The sequence below is a fragment of the Stenella coeruleoalba genome (assembly GCF_951394435.1).
Source record: "Stenella coeruleoalba genome assembly, chromosome: 20".
NCBI lineage: Eukaryota > Metazoa > Chordata > Mammalia > Artiodactyla > Delphinidae > Stenella > Stenella coeruleoalba.
The window spans coordinates 29699248-29724223 of NC_137166.1; the positions used below are offsets into that span (position 1 = coordinate 29699248).

General features: G+C 45.8%; 1 protein-coding gene and 1 long non-coding RNA gene across 2 annotated transcripts; one reads left to right on the forward strand and one right to left on the reverse strand.

The window, feature by feature from the left end:
- Positions 1-4747: 4747 nt before the first annotated feature.
- On the reverse strand, positions 4748-7746 carry IRX5 (iroquois homeobox 5). The gene is made up of 3 exons (XM_079907524.1): positions 7256-7746; positions 5795-6200; positions 4748-5634 (listed from the first exon to the last, which is right to left on the reverse strand). Exons 1-3 carry the CDS (start codon positions 7502-7504, stop codon positions 4838-4840), a joined length of 1452 nt encoding a protein of 483 aa, XP_079763650.1. The 5' UTR covers positions 7505-7746; the 3' UTR covers positions 4748-4837.
- A 1639-nt stretch (positions 7747-9385) lies between these two features.
- Positions 9386-18881, forward strand: LOC307179285. Its single transcript, XR_013825357.1, has 4 exons — positions 9386-9946; positions 13546-13668; positions 15059-15124; positions 18095-18881. It is a non-coding gene; the product is annotated as an uncharacterized lncRNA (long non-coding RNA).
- The last annotated feature ends 6095 nt before the right edge of the window (positions 18882-24976 follow it).

A 24976-nucleotide genomic window follows, 5' to 3' on the forward strand; every position in this document is an offset into this window, starting at 1 on the left:
TCGTCCGGGCGCCGGAAACGAGCGCGGCCGGGAGGGCGGCCTTGGGGACCCAGGGTTGGGGCCTGCGGCCGACGGGAGGCCGGAGATCCCCAACGGCCCGGAGGGGCCGGCCGGCGCTGGGTGTGCAGCCAGAGCTGCAGCCCGGTCCCCGAGGCGATCGTGTTAGGCCACAACCTGGGTCCCACCTCGTGCCTGGGACCCAAGTCGCATTTAGCGCGAAAACGAAAAGGAGATTAGCTCTGGCCTGGTTCAAAAGGGAGACCCGTGGGGTGGGTGTAGGACCAGTTCCACAGCTTTGGCCACTTTCGGGGGAGAGCAGGAGGCAAGATTCCGGTCGGGCCGATTTTCCTCCTATTCGGGGGCCGAGTGGCAAAGAAGGCGAAAGTCAGGTAGAGGGCGCGCCCCCCGTTGTCCCCAACATCCTTGCACCGGGGGAAACCAGCTGAGACTTCCCGTTAGCGCTTCTGGATGGGTAGAGGGGGACGTCCAGGTGAGCACCTCCTCCTTTGCCACGCCGAGCTCATTAAAGGTGCTTTCGAAATAGGGTTTGAAGAATTCGAGGGTAGTTTTGTTTTGTTTTTCCTTTTCCTAAAGATGTCCAACCTACAGGCCAAAAGATAGAAACGATCTTTGGGGGCGCGGCTGCGTCGTAGACCCCCGACATGCCAAACCGCAAATTAAAACGGTGCGGGGCCCAGAGGCCGGGAGTGGAAAGGCCAGCAGAAACGGAATACCTGCACCTGAAGCGGAGCGGGCGCACCGGCACTGCCTGGGCTGCGCACCGCCGCGCGCGCCCCCCCCCCCCCCCCGCAGGCTGCTCCAGCAGCCCGCATATTTCTCAACTGCCTGCCGCCAGGTTTTAAAGGCTGTGCCCAAGCCGCGGCAGGAATCTGTAGGGTTAATACTCTTCCAGTCGAAGGCCGTGCTTTCCGAATCCCCAATGTTAACTGGGTCCTGGGTCCCAGGCCGAAGCGAGTGGGATGGCGGAGCAATTTACTTTTGACCCTGTTGGGGTCCAGAGCTAAGGCCCCGCTGAGGGTGGAGGGCATAGCTGGGTGTCGCCTAACTCCTCCTCTTTGCGAGCCGCGTGGCGCCCGGGGACCAGTAGGCGGCGCCCTTCCTAAACTGCATCCGCCTCCGGCTCCCTCTTGGGAGCGCAATCACATTCCTTTCACTTTGGGCGCTTTGCAGGGCGCTGTTCTGTGCCTCCGCCCCAGCTGGCAGCTTGTTAGGCGGGACAGGTGGGCTGGTAGGAACAGCCAGTTCTGAAACCGCTCGCACGACCACCGCAGCCCAGCCCCCAACCTTCCAGGCTCCAAGAGCTGTGCACATCTCAGGGAACGAGAGGCCCTGAGGGGTTTGCAAACCAGGAGGCCTCGATAAAGACCCCTCACCCAGGCCGGGGAACAGCAGTTCGGGCCCTGGCACCCCGGTCCGAAGAGCGGGAAGGAGAAAGGGCCCCTTCTGCAGCCTCACCTCAATGCCCGAGTATGCACCCTCGGGGATTGACTGGGCTGTTGGTTCCTCACCCCAAATCCCAGAAGCTGATTCGTCCCTGCACAGGGGGGCAAGGGAAGAAACCCAGCCGGGCCCTGGTTTGGCGCTGCCTCGTGGGGCTGACTGCAGGGACCCCACTCAGTGGTCCCGCGGCCTCTGTTGCCAGGGGTTCAGCGACTCCTAGTCCCCTTAGTGCCAAGCTAGGCTCTGCTTGGGGGCTGCAACCAGTGCAGCCAAGCGCAGGTGACAAACGCCCGCGATACCCCAGCACCGAGGTGTATTAGGCACTGCTTCGCATAACTTCCGCGCCCCCGTCCAAGTCTGCGAACAAACCCCTGGCACACGCCGAAAGGTTTCCCCCAGCCCCCCTTGCAAGGAGCATCGCCTTCGACACGGCCCAAGATGCGGCCAGGCTGAGGCTCGGAGGCTCGAGGAGGGACTTGGGACCTTACAGACACGCATCTACTTCTGGGATTAAACGCGGGAGACATTTCCTAGCTGCACATACCTCGACCCGCCCAGCAGGCCGCCCCCAAACTGAGAAGTCTCTAGACAACAGAAAAACCACTGGCCAACGAAACCCAGCTCTGCAAAGGAGAAAACCCTAAACTTAATTTGGGGCTTGTACTTAGGACGAAGTACGCAAAGAAAACCCTCGACCCTGCAGAGGCCAAGGGCAGGAGGGATGCGGACAGGGGGCAGCGATGTGGGCACCAGCCTTCCAGACTCCGGCGGTTTCGCTGCGCAGCCGGGAGGCGTCTCGCACAGCCCCTCGTTGGGGAGAAACGCCACGGGCTCCCCGGTACGCGGTTCCCGTTCCCAGGCAGCCCCCGCGGGCATTCGGCTCCCAGCCCGGAGCCTCGGCAATCAGACCCGGGAGGCCCGCGCCGCGCCATTTGCATATTCCCGGGAACACAAGGAAGCCTACAATTTTCTTTTTAAAATCGTTGGGCAGGGTTTAGGGCCAGTGCTTCCAAATCCCGCAGAGTTGATGTCGTCCTTAAACTCTCTCTTAAGAGAAGGCGACTGGCCTATTCTTCTGACTTTTTTAGAAGAGAAGGTGACTCCTGGGGCTGCATATTCAACAGGGGGGAAAAAGCTGATTGTGAACCGGGCTGTCGGGGGGTGGATGGAGGGGGCTGGGGCGCGGGGGGTAGGGCAAGTCATCTCTGGAATTCAATTGTTTAAAAAAATCATTTATAATTAAAGGGACAAAATAAAATACGATCGTCTCATGCATATTTAATCATTCACACTTCCAGCTTTGAAACCATTTTCCCTGCGTGAATTTTCTCACTAATTTAAACACTGAAGTCGACTGCTGTTCAAGAAAACATCTGGACAATGCTGCTTTCAAACTTGTTTAAATTCGAATAACTAAAGGAGCCCCGTTGCAGGTTAAAAAAAAAAAAGTAGCAAAAGTGAAAACTCCAGTGAAAATTTGGGCTGTGTTTAAAATAACAGGGTTAAAGTGGTCTTGAGTAGAAGTGCAAATATGTGAGTTTTGATTTAGCCTAATTAAACCGATGTTATGTGCAAACACATTCTCTCTACGCTCAGGCTTGGGTTTAATAGAGCAAATTAATTCCCCTCGCTGGGGTATGTTTTTGCTGTAAAGCCTCCCGTCCCCCGACCAGTGAAAATTTCCCACGAAATTCCACAAGTCCGCGGTTCCCCATCTCCCGCGCAAAATGGAGAGGCGAACACCGACCGTGCTGGCGGGCCTCGGGCGCAGGGCGGTATCTCTTCCTCATGTGGGATTGAGACGTAACCTGCCTTTTCGTTTTGCGATGAAAGATGCGGGATTAAACGGAGAAAATAAAACCTCAAAAATACTTTTGTGGCTACTCGGACTCTTGAATCCGTGATGGGAAGAGTGCTAAAGTGACAAGCCTGATCAAGTCCACAACGGCCTCATTATCTAGGCAAACGTCCTCGAACTTTTGAATGCCGCTTGTCCAAAAAGGGGCCCTTGGGGGTGGGGCGGGGGGGGCTCTTCTGGTTCGTTCGGGGCTCCCCTTGCTTCCCCCAAGCGCTTATGGCACTCCCTCCCCCACTTCCGCCCACTCTCTCTCCAATCTCCGACTCTGCAAAGTGCAGGCTTGTAATTCAGGACAAGTGTGACACCTACCTGTGAAAGGGAGGAACCGTCCCCTCGCTGGTCCCGCGGCCCAGCCCCGCGGCTGCGCGGGGAATCTACCCGGCCGCCTACCACTCGCACGGTCGCGGATGGAACATTTACTAATCTAATCAAATCCAGCGAAGAGATCAATGCCCAATTTTGAAGGGGTAGAGAAGACAGTGACTTGGGAAAGCCTTCTCCTTGTCATCCCCTAACGCTTCCCGCCCGCATTAGCCCAGAGCACCTTTGAAAGAGTAATAAGGGCTAAATCCGGCATAAAATCGAACTCATTAGCAAAGTTCACCAGCTGATTGCTTTGCATAAAACACGACACTGATTGGAAGTAATTAGGTTAAGCAATGGAGCTCGGGTGGTGCGTGTCTCTAGCTGCCTTTGCCATCTCTTCTCCCTTCTGGGCACACACTTGGGTCTCTCTCCTCCCTCCTTCAGGGTCCAATCTCCCCACAGCAGCCCGCATCAGTGATCCAAATCTGCATTCCGGGCAGGGCCAGGTTCCCCGGGGCTCGAAGCCTAATTACAGTTTCCCGCTGGCACACTAGGTTCGGTGGAACCTTTCATTCCCCACTTCGAAAAAAAGTTGCAGTTTGCACCTTTTGTCCAGGGCGATGGACAGTTTACTGTGGCTTCTAAAAAGTAATGAGTGGCTCTGATTATGTTAAAATCTCTTTTAATTAAATATTTTGCATTTTACAAAGGCGGCTGCAGTTTCTTTTACTTTTTAAATCTAAGAGTATAACCTGTTCCCTTTCTGTAATAATACTTCAGCTCATACCCAGAAAAATCAATAGGTGTAAAAAATTAAATTAAACTTGTATTTTTAAACTATGAAACAGTTCTGGGGGAAACACAAATGTATATAGTTATATTACAAAAAAACATTAAATGCCTGTACAGGTGTCTTAATTTCATAATTTACTTCAAAGATATTGAGTTATCAATTTAAATACAAAAATGCTACATTAAATATACAGAATAAGATTTAATACAAATCCTTTTTTAAATTTTTCTTTTCAGTTGGTTAAGACATTTTTGTTTGTGTGTGGAGATGTTTACATTTTTATGTCATCCATCTCCAGGAACTATAAACTTTTTAGTAGGAGGGGTAGTTTTGTTTTTCTCTCATGTTGATGGAAAAATAACTGCCAAGGCCATTTTTTTTTAATAAATTAGGAAAGTCCAGGACCGACGCAGCCCGCGTTAAATGTCGGACATACCTTTCTTCAATTCATAGGGAGAGTCTTTGCACAGGTCTAGCTGGGACTGGCTCCGCAACATTTTCGGGTCTTTAGCCAAAGCGTCCGCTCGGTTCAACACGGTCTGGTTTAATCCATTGAAATGCGAGCTCGGACCCGTTGTAGGGCCTGGCCCGGGCCCCGGGTGGCCGTGAAGGTGTCCGAAGGAGCCATAGTTCGTGTAGCCAGGATAGAAGGGCGCCGTGTAGTAGAGAGGCCGGGACAGCACTGTCCCGCCTGGAAAGGGACACTGAGCCGAGGGCGAGCGCGATGGCGCCGGTGCTGGTGACGCGCGGCTGCCTCCTAGGGCTTGCCCGGCTACGGGCCCGGGGCACGGTGGGCACGGAGAGCCCTCGCTCCCGCCGCCCCCGTCCTTGACCTTGTCCGAGGATGTGGCGATCTCCGCCAGAGACCACAGTTTGGGCTTGGCGAGCACCGCCTGAGGCGGTGGCGGTGGCGGCGAGTGTATGACCGAGGGCCCTCCGGGACCGGGGGGCAGCTCTCCCGCGGCTGGGTGTGGGCCCGGAGCCGGCGCGCCCGAGGAGTAGTGAGGGGCCGGGTCTTCGGCCAGCCGAGCTGCCGCAGGCCCGGCCGGGGAGGGCCCGCCGGCGCGGGGGGGCCCGGGCAGCGCGTCGAGGCGGCCCTCGGATGGCGGCTCTTTAAAATCCGAGTCGCTGAGGCTACCCTCGGTCTCTTTGCCGGCGGGGGTGGGCGGCCCCTGCAGCCGTTCAAAGCCTGAAGCCGCCTTCTGCTCTGCTCCTCCTGCGGGCGAAACCCAGGCGGTCAGAGGCGCGGAGGCCGCGCGGCGGGGCCCAGGTCCCCGCCCGCAAAGGCAAAGACCCCTGCCCTCAACCTCCAGGCCCTGTGCGCCCCCTCTCCAGTCCCCCTTTTGCTTAACGCACCCTTTCCCGCGTCCACCAACCTGCATCGGGGCCCTCGGGGTCGCCCTTGTCCTCGGGCTTCTGGGGCTCATCCTCGTCGTTCTTCTCCAGATCAATGTTCTCCTCCTCCTCCTCGTCCTCGCTGCGGTTCCGCGGCGTCCACGTCATCTTGTTCTCCTTCTTGAGGCGCCGGCGCGCATTAGCGAACCAGGTGGACACCTGGGTGAGGGTCATCTTGGTGATGATGGCCAGCATGATCTTCTCGCCCTTGGTGGGGTAGGGGTTCTTGCGGTGCTCGTTGAGCCAGGCCTTCAGTGTAGCAGTGGCATCTCGCGTGGCGTTCTTCCGGTACGCGGGGTCCCCGTAGGGGTACGAGCCCAGGGGTGCTGCGTACGGGTGGTACCCCAAGGAGCCTGCCATGCCGGGTGTATGGTCGTAGGGAGAGCCCTGCAGGGAAGGGGCAGAGAGAAAGTGAGAGTGGGCCGTGGTCCCCAGTGCCACCTGGGCGACTGAAAGACACTTTCCCTGCGCCCAGGGGTCTTCGGGCTGCGAGGCCCGCACTCAGGCTTTCCCTGGGGTAGGGCTGGAGAGCTCAGACCCTGGGGCAACGCCTCCTCCTCCTCATAAGGAAGCGGGGGCGCCAACTCCTGAGTCCTTGGGGGCGCTTGGAGCCGTCCTGGCTTCCCTGGCCCCTGGGAGGCCCAGGAACGTCCTCCCTCCGTGCGCAGATCCGGCCACGGCGGCCGGGCCCTCTACCCAGAGAGAGGCCTGGGCAGCGGCGGCGACTCTGCGCTCCGCAACCGAGTGGTTGCGCGTTGGGAGCAAGGGTGGTGAGCAAAGGAAATCAAGGACTTTTTTTCCCCACAGAGAAAGGCAAACGAAAAGCTAAGCCTTGCCTCGGCACTCCCACCCCTCCAAAAGTGTTACCCCAAACCGAAGCCAAGGCGCTTTTCCAGAAAGTGCACCCGGCCGAAAAATCCCGGATGCACCGCAGCTCGCCCGACTTTTCAGAAATTTAATACCTCCAAATCGGATTGCAAAGATAGGATTACGGATTTGCAACATTTTGGAGGACTAATTAAAGGCGAGGCCAAACACATTTACACAGACTTAGCACGCTTCTGTTCAGATTTCGGGTCTATTTCTTTTGAACTACTTTCTCCAAATGGCAAAACCAAAAAAAAAAAAAGAAAGAAAGAAAGAAAGTAAAATGTGCAGGGCGGCCTGGAGCTCACGTTTGCTGCTCTTTAATCGCAGCGACCTCTCCCCAAAAAACCCTTTCGCCAACTCAGCGATCCGAGCAAGACGCGGCTCTTCTCTCCGAGCAACTCCTGAACCCGAGGCCCGGGCGAAGCCGAGGGAGACAATCGCCCAAGGTTGCAGGGTCCGCGAGGCTTGGCAGGGGCGGCCCGCGGTGGAGCCGAGGCCCGTGTCCCCCGCAGCCCCCGATCGCCCCAAGCTGCCGCAGCTGCCCTTGCCCGCCCCGGCTCCAGCTCACTCACCACGTACGAAGAGAAGGCGGCGGCTGCCGCCGCCGCGGGGTCGGCGCCGTACTGGAGGTGCGAGTTGTAGCCCGGCGAGGGCGCCGTGAAGGCGGTGGAGCCGGCGTAGGGCGAGAACGCGGAGCCCGACGACGAGCGCCCGAGCTCATCCGTGCGGGGCCCCGAGATGACGCTGGTGCTGTACGCCGGGCACGAGTAGAGCGCCAGCGAGGCGGACGGCTGGTACAAGTAGCCCTGCGGGTAGGACATGGCCACGCACGGGCATGGGGCGCTCCGCGCCGCGGCCGCCAACGAGCCGGGCGGCGCCCTGCGAGGGCGTGCGGGCGGGCACCTGGTCTCCGGCTGCCCCGGGCCGCCGCTCCTCGGGCCCCGGCTCCCGGGCTCCGGCCCGCGGCGCCTCCTCGCTGACTTCCCGCGCGCCTCCGGCTGCGGCCGCCGAGCCCGCTCCTCTGCGCGCCTCGCTCGCCCCGGCAGGGTTTTCCCCCCCCCTCCCTTGCTGCTTTCTCTTTTTCCCCCTCGCTCTTTGCACTGGGGGGCTCTGCTTTTGGCTTCGCAAAGGTCCTGCCAAGATGCTAAGTTGGAAATTGAGGATTCTGACGCCTTGTGCGCGCCTGAAGCTCCTCCTTCGCGGGGTGTAGTCGGTGGGAGGACTGGCAGGAGCCTCTGGGCGGCCGCAGCCAACCCGGCCGCCAGGCGCGCCTCGCCCTCTCCCTCTTCCTCCCCGGCTCCCTCTCCCGCTCGCTGGCGCTCCCCTCGCCCCTCCCTAGCGCCCGCCTCTCCTCCGCGGCACTCCTCTCCCCCCTCCTCTTATTTCCCCCCTCCCCTCCTAGGTCTCTCCCTCTCCCTCTCTCTCTCTCAGACTCTTGAGCGCCGGCCCCAGGATGACAAACACATCCCAGGCGCGCCGATCTCTTCCAACTTTCCTCCCCTGCTAAGTCGGGGTGGAGCGGCGGTTCCGACACAAGGCGGGCCCTGATGGCCGGTCCCGCCGCTTCGACGCACAAAGGGAACGAGGCCTCGGACCGCGCGCCAGCGAAAGCTCTGCTTTCTGTACGCCGCAGTAAATCGCGGAGTTAGCGGATTTCTCGTTCGCCAGAAGGCTGAACTCCAAGGCAGATCGCCGCCCACCCGCCCCTGGCTTCTCCCCCAAGCTAGGGGACCCGAGAGCGAGATGGATACCCGGAATGAAGGCCCCCGAGAGAGCCGGATGGATGCCAGCGTCCAGGGCGCAGGGAGTCCGGGGTGACTGTCCCTCTCCGCCAGCAGCAGCAGGTGGGCGAGAGACAGGCCTTGGACATCTGCACGTCTCCGGCCCGGCCTCCCTTCCACCAACTCCCCGCCAGACGGCGAGGGAGGAGGCACTGGGGACCCAGTACTATGGGGGTAGCCTTCTCTAGAGAGGTAGTGGGCAAGAGCTGCCAGACGGAGAAGCAGCTACACCGGAGTAGGTCGTCGGACTCCACTACACCTCCTCCCGCAATGCCTGGCTGCCTCTTTCTCGGGGCTCTGCATTATCCGCAGCCCGCCCCGCCAGGCCGGTGGTGGTGGAGAGTGCGGGTCCTCTTCCCCTTCGCACCCACTCTCGCATCCGCCCACGCTCCACTGCTAACATTGCGGAGCAGTAACCAACCCAACCATTTGTTCAGCGAGGCGCTGGCAAGGCAAAAACACACAACCGAGTCACAGGCCGAGCCCTTGCCCACGAAGGCCACACATTTAGAATACAAAACAGACCCTTTGCCTGTCTCTCCACACCGCGCCGCCACAAGCCACAGAAGCACTCGAACTGTGGGACAGACAGGGGCGCTGGTGAACCAGGACAGGGGCTGGCACAGTGTTGGGCACTCCGCTGGGGCCCAGTAGATCGGGGACTTTGTGGCCTTTTATAATGAGGTCACACGGAAGCCGAAGTATGCCTATACACAGAGGTTCCCTCAATGACTCTGACGGGAGAGATACACTTTTACTTCCTGAGCTCCAACCCCTGCACCCAAGCCCACTCTCCACAACGGCACACTCTCCGCAGCGCGACTTCACGCACGCGCGCTGACTCCTCCCCTCCGTCAGTTCCCTCCAGACTCCGCCCCTCAGGCGGACGTCCTCCTACAACCGCTCTAGCCTCCCGGCCCCATCCCTCCCTGCTTTCACCTCTAATTGGACGCTGGCCTCTATTGGCTCCGCCCTTCGGCTACGTGAGCCCGCTTTCCTCAGAGTAACGGCGCCGAGAGGGCGGGGCTGGGCGGGGCGACGGCGCGCTATTGTCATGGAGACGGGAAGCCGGCGGCGGCGGTGGCGGGAACAGCCAGGCTGAGGTGGCAGCAAGCCGGCCGAGACTGAGGCGAGGCTGAGCGGCCTGGCGTGCGGAGCCGGCCAGTGGTGGCCTCGCAGGCAGCCAAAGGGCAATGTCTTCTGGGGCTCGGACAACGCCCGGGTGGTCGCGGGGAGTGCCCCGAAGCGTCCCCGCCCTGCTGGCATCGCTCCCGCCTCTCGCTGCCCCTCAGCTCCCCAGCGCCCGCCCCCCGGCTCCGCCCGCCGCCGGCTCCGCCCGCCGCCGCCGCCGCCGCCGCCGCCGCCGCCGCCGCAGCCCTTCGCGCTAAAGGTCTGTAGCGGCCCGCGCGCGCCGCCCGCCGGGGGCTCGCGCCAGCCACGAGGGAGCGTCCGCGGCTCGCGCGCCCGCGCCGTGGAGGAGAGGTGAGCCCCGGGTCCTCCATGCCACCGCGCATCCGCCCCGTTGCGGCCGGGCTTCCTGCGTCTCGAGCCGCGTCCGCGTCCCCTCGTGGACCGGACGGACGCGACGGTGCCCCGCGCGCCTCCGTGGGCATGGGCCGCGTGAAAGTTGGGCGGGCTTCTCCTGGTGTGACGGTCCCCGGGCGGGCGGGCGTGGGCGTGTCCCCTCCATCCACGCGCGGCGGCTTCACTCTCTGGGCTCTCGTCCGAGATTTCTGAAATGGAACCGTGGAGGTTTGTGCCACCGAAAATCTGAGTCTGTCCACACAGACATTCTCGTTACATCATCATGTAACTCTGGGCAGCTAAGCAACCCCCACACACAGACACACTATACTTACCAAACCCCCCTCCCCCCCCACTTCGTTTCTTTCTACTGTCTTCTTTTTGGTGCACGGACTGTAGAGAATCCTGCAAGATATTGAGGCATTTAGAATTTATGGAGTTTATGGTTCTGTTGCTGTGGTTGTCACCTCCGCTCTACGTCAAATTTGAGACTCATTTCTTAAGGATGTCTCTATTTTCTGGTTTATTTGCACATTGATGGCTCTGATGCTCGGCTGGCCACGGCCGCCCGGCGTCTGAGATAGACTCGTGTTAATATGTGAAAGGGAAGAGCTGATCATTAGCGTGCAGACGGGATTCAGATAACATCTGGCGGGTTTTCTCCGTTTTCATGTGAAAGCTTTCACGTTTTTGCTGGTAAACCGGAGGTTTTAACTTTTAGTCTTGGTAGCAGTGACGATAAGGATACGTTCCCTTCTCTCCACCCCGCCCCCGCCCCTTTTCCTCCTTTATTCATCAGCTTTGCCGTTTGGGAGCCTGCGTGCTTTTAGCAGTAGTTTAACTCGTCTCTTGTCACTGAAGCTTTCTCCGCCAGCAGAGGTGGGAGCTAACTCCCTCTGGTTCCAGGTTACCAAGACGACTCCTTTTCTTTTCGGCTTACTGTTGCATTTGTATCTTTCCGAACATTTTAACTTACACTAGGGATAGGTATTCCCTGATTGTTCTTAATGAAGGACTTCAAAAAAAAATCTAATTTTAAAACTTCCTAAGAGTTTATTGGTTTGTCATGTCTGCACGGATCCTGTTAGGCATAACTCTTAAAATTTAGAGCTTTAAAATAAGATCCACAATTGTATTGTTAAGACATGGTCGTGGAGCTTGCTCTTCGAGTTTTGGCTGTACAGTTGTCATTGTTTAAATCAAGTGCAAAAGAGGTTATTCCTGTTTATTTAGTGTAATAACTGTTTACAGTTAAAACTTTAAAGACTCATAAAAGGAGATCTGCTGTATTTTAAAGATCTCATCATTCTTGTGGGAGAGACACAACACTGACGCTAGGAAAGGCAACAGATTGCTTCTGTCATATCGCTTTGCAGTTTTGGAGTGTACTTAAAGGATTATGATTGATAAGGCTGTCTTGCCAGAGAATGTTGACACAGGTGTGCATCGTTATCTTAATTAAGATCTTGAGAAAATGTTGTCTATAAAATGGTGACATAAGAAGGGCGGCATATTTCTGTACAGTTTTGCTTTTGGAGAATTTAATTGCATAGAAACCTGTCTTTGAGCTTCCAGCACTCTGGCAGCAGAAGTTTTAGACAGAAATGATAGTTCAATGTTAAGTGTTCTGGCATGTATTAATACTACTTGTGGCTTTTTGGCAATGCCTTTGTCGACTTCTTTCGTGCTTCCATCTTTGTGGAGTAATGGTTCCTGATTTAGAAAGAAAAGCATAAATAGCATAGTATATTATTAAGCAAACGTTTATTAGTGTTCAGTAAAAATATGTAGAGGAAGGCGTGCTTAATGTGCAGAAACAGGATTGTAATGAAAAGGTAAATATATAAGAAATTTATGTCCCTTCACTTTTTTTAGAAGACAGTCTCCTAGAATGTTTTAATGATCTAAAACAATTTCTTTTTTCTTATTGTCAGGTACTTAACTACATTTTTTATGGAATGTCTTGTTTTTATTTCCAGACGTAGAAGAAAACTGTTTCATTTCTTCCAAAATGTGGTTCTGTAAACTTGAATTGATGAGCAAGTGAAGATAGTGCATTTAGACTCTTATTAGTTTAAGGATCTGAATCATAACCTGGATGACTACTAGAATAGTATTACTGTCCTTTACTTCAAATCTCTGAATACCAAATGCCACAACAATAGCAGGACGGATGCTGCTGATTATATTACCCCTTGGCTTACCCAGCACCTAATACCCTTCAACATAAGTATTGCATTAAGATTTCCCCCCTCTCTTTGTAGCCCATGATTTCCTGGAAGCTGGCTGTCCATCAGTGTGTATGTAAGATGTGTGAGTGTTTTTCTTTAATATTAAAACTCATTGTAGAAAGAGGAAATGAAAGTGGAGGAGGCCATAGGCGTTATGATCGGAGAGGCCAGGTGTAGAATCACAGCTCATTCGTGACTCCAAGGATAATGAGCTGCCGAGCATTACATGGTAAACTAAAATCAGAGAATGACTTATGTAGATTTGTTTGCTGAAACTAAAACAAGAGCATTAATTTTGACATAATTGCTTTACTTATCCCCCAACTCCCCTTCAAAAATTTCTTTTCTGGCAGCTAAGATCAGCATCCCAATGCTATTATCCATACATTATTTTCAAATTTGATATGCTGTGTTAAAAGAAATGAAATAGGAATATGAGCTAATTACCTGTCATCTGTTTTAATAAGTAACACCAAGTAATTACTACTATATTAATATATAATAATATAATATATTTTTACAGTATAGAAATCTTGTGGAAAATGTCAGTGTTCTTCAGTTGATAATGTGCAAGTAAATGAGATCGTGTAATCCTGAGTGAATTAAACATGTTCTTTAAAACAGATTATGAAAACAGGATCATATTTTGGAACAGTGTTTTACCTCTGAGATAGCACAGCCTATTTTGTGTGGTAATATCTCAATATCTTTGTGTATTTCCCTTCAGCGTCTACATTGTGTTGGCTCCTGTGGTTTAACATCTTTTCGGTATAAATGTTAGCTGTTTTATAGAGAATAATTGTCCTTAATAGAATAGCAGCTGATACCACTCTAAGAAGATGTAAAATCTTGGAATTATTTTTTTCTTGTTCAGTAATGACTCTGGTTTGCTTTCTGGTTTAGCACTACTCTGGAGTGTGATACTCATGACTTATTTCTGCATAAATCTGCAGTATTTTATAGCTAGAGTATACCTGAGCACCAATTTAGCTTGGCAAATTAACTTAGATGCTTCAAAATTGAAAACCAGTATATTCAAATGTAGTTAAAGTTTAAATCTTTATGAGTAAGGATGCACTTAACATTTGTTCAAGAGAATAGAATATAATTTTCTCCTGCAGTTGTCATTTATGTAATCCATTTTTCTAGCCTTTTCTCAGGCTAATGATATTCCACACCTTGATACAGTCTTTAGTTGTTTATTTGAGATAATATAGAGTGATACCTTGGAGAAAATTAGATTAGATATTCATATCTAATATCCCTAAAGTATTTAACCAGACTTCTGTGTTTCCTTAAACAGAATCGTTTCCATTTTCTGTGCAGGTTTTAAGTATGATGTTTCCGTAATACATTTGGATGTTTTCAGCTAAGCTCACTTCTGAACCATGGGGTTCCTCCAAATGTTGACTGAAATTTGTCCTTGTGCATCCCCAGGCTCATCTGCAAGTGAGTGTCTGCACAGTTGTGCTTGTGTGTGGAGTAAACCCAAAATAGCATTAGCGTTTGTTTTACCAAAGTATTTGTATTGGAAATGGGGATGGTCTAAGTACAGAATGTAGAGAATGTCACTTGAGGCCTTTGATTATTAAAATTTTACCAATGCATTGGTAAGTAGGAAAATTTTTGATTCATGGAAATGCACTTAAAATGCATTTATTTTTTAATGTTATCGTCGGATAGTGAAACTTTTGAGCTTAGTGCTTTTTGTAAAAATCAAGACTAAAGTTACGATATGTTATAGAAATAGGATTATTATTTAAAGGAAATAATGTTTATATCAAATTACAGTTTTTGATTATTTTCATTACCCCAGTTCTTTTAAGAATAAACTTAGAGGGAGTATCAGCTCTAGTCATGGGTACTAAACTCTTTTAAAAAGACAAAGGATATACAGGTGTGCACAAAACTTGTCACTTCTCATCAAAATAGGGGATGCTGAATACAAGCAGATGAGAAAAGCTATGAGAAAAAAAAAATACTGTGCAGAATATTTGCGTTGCCTAGTGGGGAGAGCAAGTACTGGATTTAGTGATAGAGAATATTTTCTTAAGTAAAAAAGATGGTTGAATGACCAAAAAAAAAAAGCTAATTCTACAGAAGGCAACTCTAGTACAGCCTGCAGTAGAATAAGTGCTTCTCTGTGGATACTTTCAAAGGTATTAAAGTGATTTTTAATGTTATATAATTGTTTTTAAATAACACACTTGTGTTCTTCTATCACTGATTGGGCGTTATGGGGCTTCATGTATGACCAAGAGCTGAGGCATTACAGTCACTTAGGAAACACACAAATATGAAGAAAATGTTAAACAGTGAGCAGTCTGATTCCTCTTTGTTTGCCTTTAAGCTTAGTTTTTGTTTTTTTAACCACATGTAAACTTGTTGAATTTATAAGACAGGAGGATTAGATTTTTCTTCCCTCCTAAGGATGAATATAGGAAAAATCTAAACATATATGCAAATTGGTTGAGTTTTATATCTGTAATTAGCCAAAATTTATTATGAAGATTCATGTTTATTTCTTATATATTAATGGTATTCAAATGTATTAAAACCGATACTTCTTTTATATAAAATAGGTGGTGTGAGGGGGGGTTCCCCACTCTTGAAAATATGAAGAAAGCATGTCCTTTCAACAGTAATAGGTTATGGTTGATTAATTGAGAAGGTTATACTAAATGTTCTCTAGTGGAAATGGCTAGAGTATGCTTTTTGAGAACTATATCTATCATTCAGGAATAAAATCAATTGAAGTATTGGTAATTAAATTGTCATTCAATGAAGGAACGAACTGGTAGGAAAGATGAAGCTAACTCTTGCTGTTTTTCTCTTTAAGAATCTACAGCCCATAATGGAGCTACTGTACTGGCTATTGGAAGAAGGAGATTCTGAAGATAGGGAGGTAATATTATCTCTTTTAAAAGAATACTTTCCACTGTAATCCTGTGCCTTTATTACATATAAGAACTTTATCTAGTAGAGAGCAATTTCTTTAAATTTGGGGTATGGAAACAATCTGATTTTCCTGTGCTGAGTTTTCGAGCTCCTCCTCCTGGGGTAATAGGCTATGTTGGGAGAGCTGAGAAATCTCATCTAGGCATACTCAGCACCCTTAAAATAGCTTCTTTCTGAGAATTAGATCTGTGATGGTGGCCTACCCCGTTCTAGTAGATGTCATTTTAGCATGTGGTTGATGTGCAGGCATTGAGCGCGTTGCTTAGCTGTCCTCATTTACCTCTCTGGCTTTGTTGCCTTCTCTGGGGGAACGTGCTCTCGGCAGGGTGGTTTACTGCCAGCCACCACCCAGCTCTGAGTGGGAGACTTGCTGGTTGACAACTGGTTCCAGGGCTCTGCCAAAGAGCTCACCAGGCCCAGCCTGGGCTGCTCTAGCGCACTGGAGGCCAGGAGCTCCCACACACGGGTTCCTTCCCTAGTTGTCAGCTTTAGGTCCCTTTCCATTTTTTGTGTAATCCTAGGCTATGGGTAATACTTTCCGTTTCCTCTCACTAGGTTGGCTTGTTGCTTTCTTTGCAGCTGTTGCAGGGATTCACATGGAATGGAGGACTCTGTTTTATTCTGGATGAGATCTTTGATCATTTCCCCACATGCTTTTCCAGTTTCAGAAACCTAATGCTGGTGTTACAGAATGAATCTAAGATTCTTGAACAACAAAAATGAAAAATCTGTGTCAATATGAAAATCTTCCATCTTTTCATGCTATGTTGCTACATTGCCCATGCAAGTTAAATTAAAAACAGAGTCAAACCCCTTTATAAATTATCAATCGCTATGTCTAAGAATGTTTATAAAGGCTTAAATTGTGTAATGGTATTTATATCATTTTTTTTCCTTTTTAAGAAAAATGATATACTTTTCTAGTCATCAAAAATACTCCCTGAACTATATCTATGGAGGGATATTAATGTAATAATAAAGGGCTTTATGATGTCTAATTATATAATTGGGAAATTGGTAAGCAACAGTAGTAGATAAAATCAATTTCTTCTATTAAAGAGCTAGTATACATTTAAAAACAAAAACCTTCAAGAAGGGGACTCTTTAATCTTTAAATCATATGATGTTTTTGGTTAATACAACGGGAAGAGGAAATATACTAATCTCAGATTCTTTTATTCTTGCCTAGGTAGAGGTTGGAAGCAGCTGAGGAGCTATTAGCATGTAGCCTAGAAAAAAAATGATATAAAAGTGATTACTTGGAAGGCAGTTTACATTTGCAGAACAATTCAATATTATGTCCTTGACCAACTTTTACACTTCATATACTTGGGTTATTACTCTAGCGTTTAAAATATCAATCTATGGTGTAGCTTGTGTATGGAATGCAAGGGTATTTTTGAATTGACTAGGTCTTGCTGGTCATTCTAAAATGTGCTACAGTATTACAAAGTTGAAATGTAATATTTATTAATAGAAGGAAAATATAAAATTTAATATCTGGGCAACTGTGACCTTTAAACCTACTTTAAAAGTATAATCTTGACATCTGTGACACTATTTTTTGTCTTTGTTTATAGATAGAATTATGGATATTCTACAATCCAAATGATTTATTTATTAATTCCAAATTTTGTTCTCTATAATGGACTTTTAAAATAAAAAGAATACGTACTTTAGACATGGACTAATTTATTAAGCATTAGTACACAGAAAAGCAGCCTTGATTAATTTAAAACTGTGAAAGGGGGCAGGTAAAACTGTTTTCGGCTGAAATTTACTAATGCAGTAACCATTTAAATTAAATGTTTGTTAACGTAATAGTGATGGCATTTTCTCCTCCTCCTCCTTGTGGTTTTGTCCAACTAGATGTTGCAGTGGCAGTTGCGCTGACTGTTAAGTGTTTAAATGATGACACCATTATGTGAAGTGATTTTGAAATGAGAGATTCCAGCCAAGAATTACATCTGCTCCCATCTCCTTCAAATCATACTCTCTGGCAGTACAGATTATGATTGATTTGTTTGTGACAGATTGCAGGAAACAGTCATTGATTTTTCAATATTTTACCTTAAAATTATTTACAGTTGTAACCATGGGGAGGTATTTCCACGGGCTGTCAGCCCCTGAAAGACTAGGATAATATTCCCTGCTCTCTGACAAGACAAATTACCTGTAATGAGTGCAGTAGCTGAAGGGTATACTTTTATTTTAAAATATGTCAATAACCCCAGTGACTAAACGAATATTGATTTAGCATAATGAAGCCTGAGTAATGTGAAAATGAGCTTTTTCAAGGAGCATGGTAAAGACTTTCTTTTTAGCTGGTTGTAAGAAGCTTTTCATTCTTTTCAACTAGCTAGTGGAGATAAGGAGTTTTATATGCAAACCATCAGGAATGATAGTGTTGTTTGTGATAACCAGGGTCCAAATATTTTGCCCTTGCTTTTATCGATTCTTTTTCAGGTCTTATTTGGAGTCTTACTTTCAGTCATAGAATAGCTACTGATTTGCTTGCTCTTATCTTGAACCAAATAAATGTATTTACCATTTCAGCATATTTTGCATTAGAACCTCTGGTATTGAATATTAAAATATAAGTCTATATACAATCATTTGTAGATGACATAATAATTATCTTAAGACATTTCAAATGGGTCTATTGTAGTATTTAATGTGCTGTGTGTTATGGTAGAATAATTCCTTGTCCCTGGACATCAGACTGCTTTCAGTGGGAATGAAGATTAATTTACTTAAGCCCTGATATTTTAGGCATCATTGCATGTTTTCATTTTTGTCAGACTTCCGCCCACCCTTTTCAAATGTAATTCTCAACTTTTTAATGGATTAAGATCCCAATACATAAGGTCCTTCAAACAAGAATGATAATAAAGTAGTATATTGCTTTATTTTATAGTTCATCAAGAAGCCAAAGATCTTATGCCTTACTAAGAATCTCCATATCTAACTTGGTAAGGAGAAAATAGGGTAGACAATGCCCATAATATATAGTAGAAAAGTCAGTATTTGAAGATGTCTAACTTGTATTCCATGGGAACCTAACGTATTTTATGATAACTAATAGTAATAAAATTTTATTGAAAGCAATAGGTAAAGTCCCTTTAGAAATTAAAAATGAGTTATGATTTAAAGAAAATTCAGGTGGCTCTTTGTCAGTGCTAGTTCTTTTGTAGCATTGCATTGGAAATGTTGCAATAAAATGAAAAATATAAACATATCTTTTCATGGAAAATAGGATAGACTCTAGAACAGAAAATTATCGTTTTATTTTTTCCCAGGAATTTGCCTGAGGGTGTGACACAGATGACCTCTGTTACTCTTCTTAGTTGTGTCCTGCAATAAGCTGGATGCTTTATAAAATACTGGTCCCTTGGTTTCAAATGCTGTAAGATTTTAGTTCTCCATCACCCCCTCCCCCCAATTTTTTCCTTTTTTCTATAAAGGACCTTTGAAAATAGAAATATAAAGGTTGCACTATCATCACATATGAAACTGGTAGCCCGAATTCTTCAACCATTAATTTGGTTTATAGTTTTCTAAGTTGATACTTTATCCTTAGAACTTATCTGTGGTTAAGGCCTATCTATAGATGTGCCCTCCAGAAAAAAATGAATATAGATTTTCTTCCTCAATAGTTTTTTTAAATGAAGCGTATTTTCTTCATACAAATCTACGTTAAGGAAAACATCTATATTGTTGTTTAGTTTATTTTGGAGTAAAATAATAAATGTATATGGTAAGTACCTCCTGACCCCATCATTTAGTTTAAACCTATCTGTTCATTTTATAGTACATGTGCAGAACTATTTACGTGAATAAAATTCAATAAATACGTAGATAAAGTAAAGCTTTTTCTGAGGAAATTATTCTCTTTTGGATACTCTGCCCTTTTCCATTTCTTTTCTCCCCTTGGGAAAAAAAAATCTTGCCCTTGTTCTCCTTTAAGGAAAAACTATTTAGATAAAGTGTTTTTAAATCATGCAAGTCATTGCCTGGGGTTGGTTAAAACATTTACTTTTTTGAAAAGAAGAAAAATGCCCCTGTTTTAAAAATCTTTCTTGTATTTGTATCTATTAAGATAAACAGTTTACTTTGATACGGTACATACCAATCTACTTAGTTAATTTTTTTTCCAGAATTCATTTTACTGTGCTTGGTATGACCTTCTATGATAACTTAATATAGGAACAAATTAGCATATAATTCTATTTTCCATGTGACCTCAACCAGTTGCAGAATTGTACCGCCACTTTTGGGGCGCAGTTTGATAGTCTATGTAGACTGTAGCATTTTTAAGTGTTTGCAAATGTTCAGTGCATCCTGCCTAAGGTGTTATCGAAAATGTTTAAAAGTAAGCAGTTAGAGGAAATACCCCTATTCCTAAGGTATCAAAATGCCTCCTAAAGGTAGCATTTTAAATTAGTGTGCATAATTGATTAGTGATTTGTCTTTCTCCCAAGCATAAAGCAACAGGGCAAAGTTAAGTGAGGTTGGTGAAGTATAAGAAGATATTAGGGACTGGTGGTGACAATGATCATGGCAACTAAATGGATTTCTTTTTTCTTTTAGATTCAGCTGTCAGTCTGAAATTTCCTGTGGTCTGTTCAGTCTAGATGCAAAGGCCATGGAAAAATCAAGTGCTCAAGTGGTTTAAATATGTTTTGGATGTTCTTATTTATAGATTACAGTATTTTTCCACTTAAAATCCACAGTTGTCATGCAGAAGAGGGTTATGCCCTTCTAGATCACCAATTTTATTTGACATGCTTAGCGTTGTAATGTATTACCAAGTGCTATCTGTTTTAATCAAAGTATAGAAAAAATAAAATCAATTTTATATGTTGACTTTTTTTCTAAAACGACTTTATTGGATTGAATGAATGTTTATACCTGAAAAAGAGCGTTCCAAAAAAAAAAAAAATCACATTCTCCAACCTAGCAATTCTTCTGGCAATCTGATATCATTAGAATAGGTTTAAAATCACTTTCTAATGTGACTGTATTATATTTATGGGAGAAAAAAGACTTGAAAGGTATCCTTATATATATTTTAATTCTCTATATTAGTCCCTCTGGAATAGAACATTTTCTTCTCAAAAAATCTATTAGCTCAACTCAGATACAAGATAAAAATCATAACTGGCAGAGCATTTGTTACGTGTTTGAGCATTTGTTATGTAAAGAAGGTTGACATCCAGTCTTTCACAGAGTTCTTACATTTGGGGAGACTGAATAATGACCGTTTGCCTTGCCATTGGGAAATTCCTTGTTGTGGCCTTTGTGGTGGCTGTAGGAAAATGGAAGGATTCCTCTGTGGTAGGCAGGCCTCTGGCTTCTGTGGTGTGAACACTGTCAAGGGGTATGTGTCACTAGAGGTGGCCCTTAGCGAGGGAACTGGGGAGATTCACAGATGCTGATGACACTCGAAGAAGCAGTTGTGAGTAACTGTTTTGTAAATGACCCAGTTCGTACTTCATCCACTTCTGTAGTTTTTACAAAGAAAGTGCTATGATAAATTCTTAAGCTCAGGTCTCCATATGGCAAAGTAAATTTATTAGGCTAGAGTGTTTCTTTTTTATTTTTAATTAAACTTAGTATTTTGAGATCATTATAGATTTCACATGCAGTTGTACTAAATAATGGAGAGGTCCTTTGTACCCTTTACCTAGTTTCCCCAAATAGTATGGTATATAGTGCCGTATCACAACCTGGACATTGGCATCAGTACAGCCAAAATACAGAACAGTTCCTTCAGCACAAGGATTCCTCATGTTGCCCTTGTGTATCCATAGCTGCTTCTGTCCTGCTCCCCTTCCTTAACCATAGCAACCACTAGGCTGTTCTCCATTTCTATAATTTTTTCTTTTCAAGGATGTTATACAAATGGAATCATATAGTATATAACCTTTTGGAATTGACTTTTCTCACTCAGCACAATTTTCTGGAGATTGAACTTGAATATTTCAAGTCTGTTCTTTTTATGTTTGGGTAATATCCCACGGTATGGTTGTCCCACAGTTTGTTTAACCATTTACCAGTTGAGACTTCAGGGTTGTTTCTGGTTTTTCACTATTACGAATAAAACTGCTGTAAACATTCGTGTATAGATTTTTGTGTGAACGTAAGTTTTCATTTTCCTGGGATAAATGCCCAGGAGTGTGATTGTGGGTCATATGATAATTACAGAGAGCATTTCTTTTTAAGACTAGAATTGATTTTGTGTGTATGGAAGGGGAGACAAAGAGAACATCTACATTTTTGTGGTATTTTTGCTTTAACAGGATTTGTTTATGATTTCAAAACATGCAGACTATCTTAAATAACTTGTAGCTAGATATCAAAAAACATTTTTTCCACAACGTAGATTTTGTTCTTATTTTTAGAGAAATATTTTTGAGAAAAAATTACTTTTGGGGGGGTAAACAATTTCTATGTAAAGGAATAAAGGTAGACATACACTATAGAAAAGATGCTGCAAAGCTGACAGGTTACTTGGGGATATTTTCCAAGTGTTGATAGAGAGACCTGACGTTCAAGGATATATTATAATAGTTTTTCAATTGGTAGACTCTAGCTTTTGTCACCACCATGTTGCCTGTAGTTTTTATTTGTAGGATGAATTCATTATCTTTACAATTTGTGTTCAGCGGTATTGCATGTAATGTCCATTTAATTCAACTATATGCACTTAGGAAGAAAAGAAGGAAATAAAAAACAATAAGTATCTTTTCTAGTACATGGCCCCTAAAAGGCAACTATTGACACTTTACATGATGCTTAATGGAAGAAACAGCTCTGTTCCCAACCCTGGTGAAAATTATACTGTTATACTTCCTGAGAGGCATGTATGAAACCGTCTATGCTATATTTTGGGAGAGACTTACTGAAAGTATTTTCAAGGATAATTTTTATTCTAATTTTCCACCGTATATATTGACTTTGGAACTCTTACTGAAGACGTAGCTCCATTTCTTTTTTAGAAACATTGGATGCCTTTAACTGGTTACAATAATCCTTCTAACAAAAGTCAATATTTTAAATCTTTAACCTTTTTGAGTGAGGCCCTAGGCCCAGGGGAACCCCAATCATGCAATTCTTCTAAATATAGTTCATCTTTAGTCCATATGGTCATGACCACAATGATATAAATGACATAAGATAATAAAATAGTCCTTGCCCTTAAAAATGACCTGGACAAAAGATAGTATGGACATATAGAATCTTGGAATACCAGTAGTCACTCATCAAGAAGCAGCTAGGGAAGCATCTCCTGTCTAGCACTTCTAGGAACTGGGACCCTAACAGTAAAGAAGAGCAATACAGGCCCTGATCCCTTTGCGGGGTTCTCGCGGCTCTTAGATTGGGGGGTGGGGACAGGGGAGAAGTAAAAAGAAACTGAGATAGAGTCCAACATGATTATGTGTTACTAGAAATCCAGAACCTTCGGAATTTAGGAGAGAGACTAGGAAAGCTGAAACTGCTGGAGCAGACCTCACAGAAAATGGTGGGCTTGAATTGGGAAGGAGCATGTATGTGACACAGAGAAGGAGGACATCAGCAGCGGAGGGAAATGAGCTGCAGTGTGGTTGTTGGAAGTGAGGTGCAATCTGGTCTGGTCATCAGAATAGTAGGTGACTGCCCCAAAGTATACTTAACAGCGTCCTATGTTTCAGGAACTCACCAGAAATGTGGCATGCTTTAAGAGTAATATTTGAGTTTAAATATGTATATTTGAGTGGAAAAACAAATGGATACTCTTCTTCTTAAAACTAGGACTTGGAAGTAGCTTTTAGACTATGAGGCTCAATATGTGTGTGTGAATGTGAAAAACAACCTTACTTTCCTCCATTTGTGTTTGATAAGGAATAAGATATTTTGTACCTTTCTGATGTCTTAAATGCATAATCTGTAAGACTATAATACTTTAAAATGTTTTATTTTAGGCTTAAAATAAAAGAACTTAAAGTTCTTTTAGAAGAGCTCCAAAATTAAAACTGCAAGATCACATATAGATACAAGTTACATAAAGAATACATTTGTAAGATGGTACACAGAGCTGATGGCTTTACTAAGAAACTATTTTGGGCACCCTAAGAAAATACAGGCATTTCTGTGCATTCTTTTCAAGTGTTCAAGGTAGTAAGAGAGCTGAGAGCCTTTTCTAAGTATGCATCCAATTTTAGAAGGCTGAACTAGGAAGCGCTAATATGCCTGAGGCCCTTTAAGTCAGGAACCTGGAAAAAGGAAGACACCTAAGGGACTATCAGAGTTTCTTTAAATTTATATAAATCATAGATTTGATCAATGTGGTTATAAAAGACATCAAAATTAAGATACTCAGGATTTTATGTGTAATAATACAGATTCTAGTGCCCCCAACTATATGCCATTGCCAATGAGGCCAAAATGAATTGTGTTTTAGGAAAGTGCTACATTAGGTGGACGACTTAAAAGTTCTGAGTATGTATAATGAGCCAGCACTGTGGAATCATCTTGTAATACTGTTTATCTAGCAGTTTAAAAAAAAAAAATGGTGCTATTTTAGACAGTTAAAAAAATTTTTTTACATATATTGCAAATCATAGGTTGGTTACCACTAGACTTCCTGACTCTGCTGTGATTGCTGTATTCTCTCTATATTCTTTTAAAATACGAGGCACTTTATAATTTTGTCTATAATTGTTTATATATATTTTCTCCACAAAATGTTTTTAGAACAACTTATTGCTAAATTACCTTAACCTACCTGCCATTTTTAAACTTTGTGTATGAATGTACTGAAGTGTCAGTTGCAAGACACATTAGCAGACTATTTAATTTTTTTTTCCCGGAGTCTTTTTATTCAAAACACCTTGCAAACTCTATGCATAAAAATAGCAGGCAGCTTCCACTTGCAGGCTTTTGAAGCTGGAGAAGATGTGTTTTTCACGTGAAGAAACTTGAGTCCCAGGAAGATGAAATGCCTTGCTTCTAAGTGGTAATAAGGATCTTTTGACTCCACAGCAAATGCTGCCATCTTGAAGATGCTTGTCCCCAGTTCTGGAAATTCAATCTGCAGATGGTTGTATCACATCCCTATTCTTCATAATATTTTATTCTATACACATCAGAAATAAATGTCTACTTGCCATCTGTAGATGTCATACAAACATTTTGTCATCCAGTATGGGTACAAGCAACAAGTTAAAGTATGTTAATCTCAGAACTGAATTTTAACCAATAGAATGTTCCATGTATTCATTACTATTTATACATACCTGCTGGCTTTTAACATTGTGATAAATCCAGGGAATCAAATATGAATACAATATGTTCCCTGAATTCAACAACGTGGGCATTGGGCTCAGGCATGGAGATGAAATGGTGAACAGCATGCAGTATTTGCCTTTGTGGAGCTTGGAGCTTAGCATCTATCTTGGCTACAGAGGCATAATCAGACCATTTCAGCACAGCACGGTGAGAGGGAAAGGCCAGGTGCCATGGGACCCCAGGGGCACTTTGCCCACCCTGACGGAGGGTGGGCAAAGTCAAGGAAGGCTTCCCAGAGGAGAGGGGCATTGGGGTTGAGCCTTGAAGGAAGGGGGAGCAAAGAAAGACAAGGGAGAGCACGTGACTTCAAGAGTCAGCAAGGAGTTTGAAAGAAGCAGGAGAGGTGCGTGCGGAGATTAGAAGGAGAGATGAGAGTAATCAGGGGCCAGGCTACAAAGGATGGTTTATACGCTCGAGAGAGCAGCTTGGACCTCATCTTACTTTCACCTGACCAGCTCTGCGTTGTGGA

Bases quoted from the DNA above. Each gene is read 5' to 3' on its own strand.
- IRX5 (XM_079907524.1), bottom strand. From the start codon at position 7,504: ATGTCCTACCCGCAGGGCTACTTGTACCAGCCGTCCGCCTCGCTGGCG. The intron at 6,201-7,255 runs GTGAGTGAGCTG...CCTTCCCTGCAG, and splicing joins CCGCCTTCTCTTCGTACGTG to GGCTCTCCCTACGACCATAC. The intron at 5,635-5,794 runs GTTGGTGGACGC...TTTCGCCCGCAG, and splicing joins CCCCGAGGGCCCCGATGCAG to GAGGAGCAGAGCAGAAGGCG.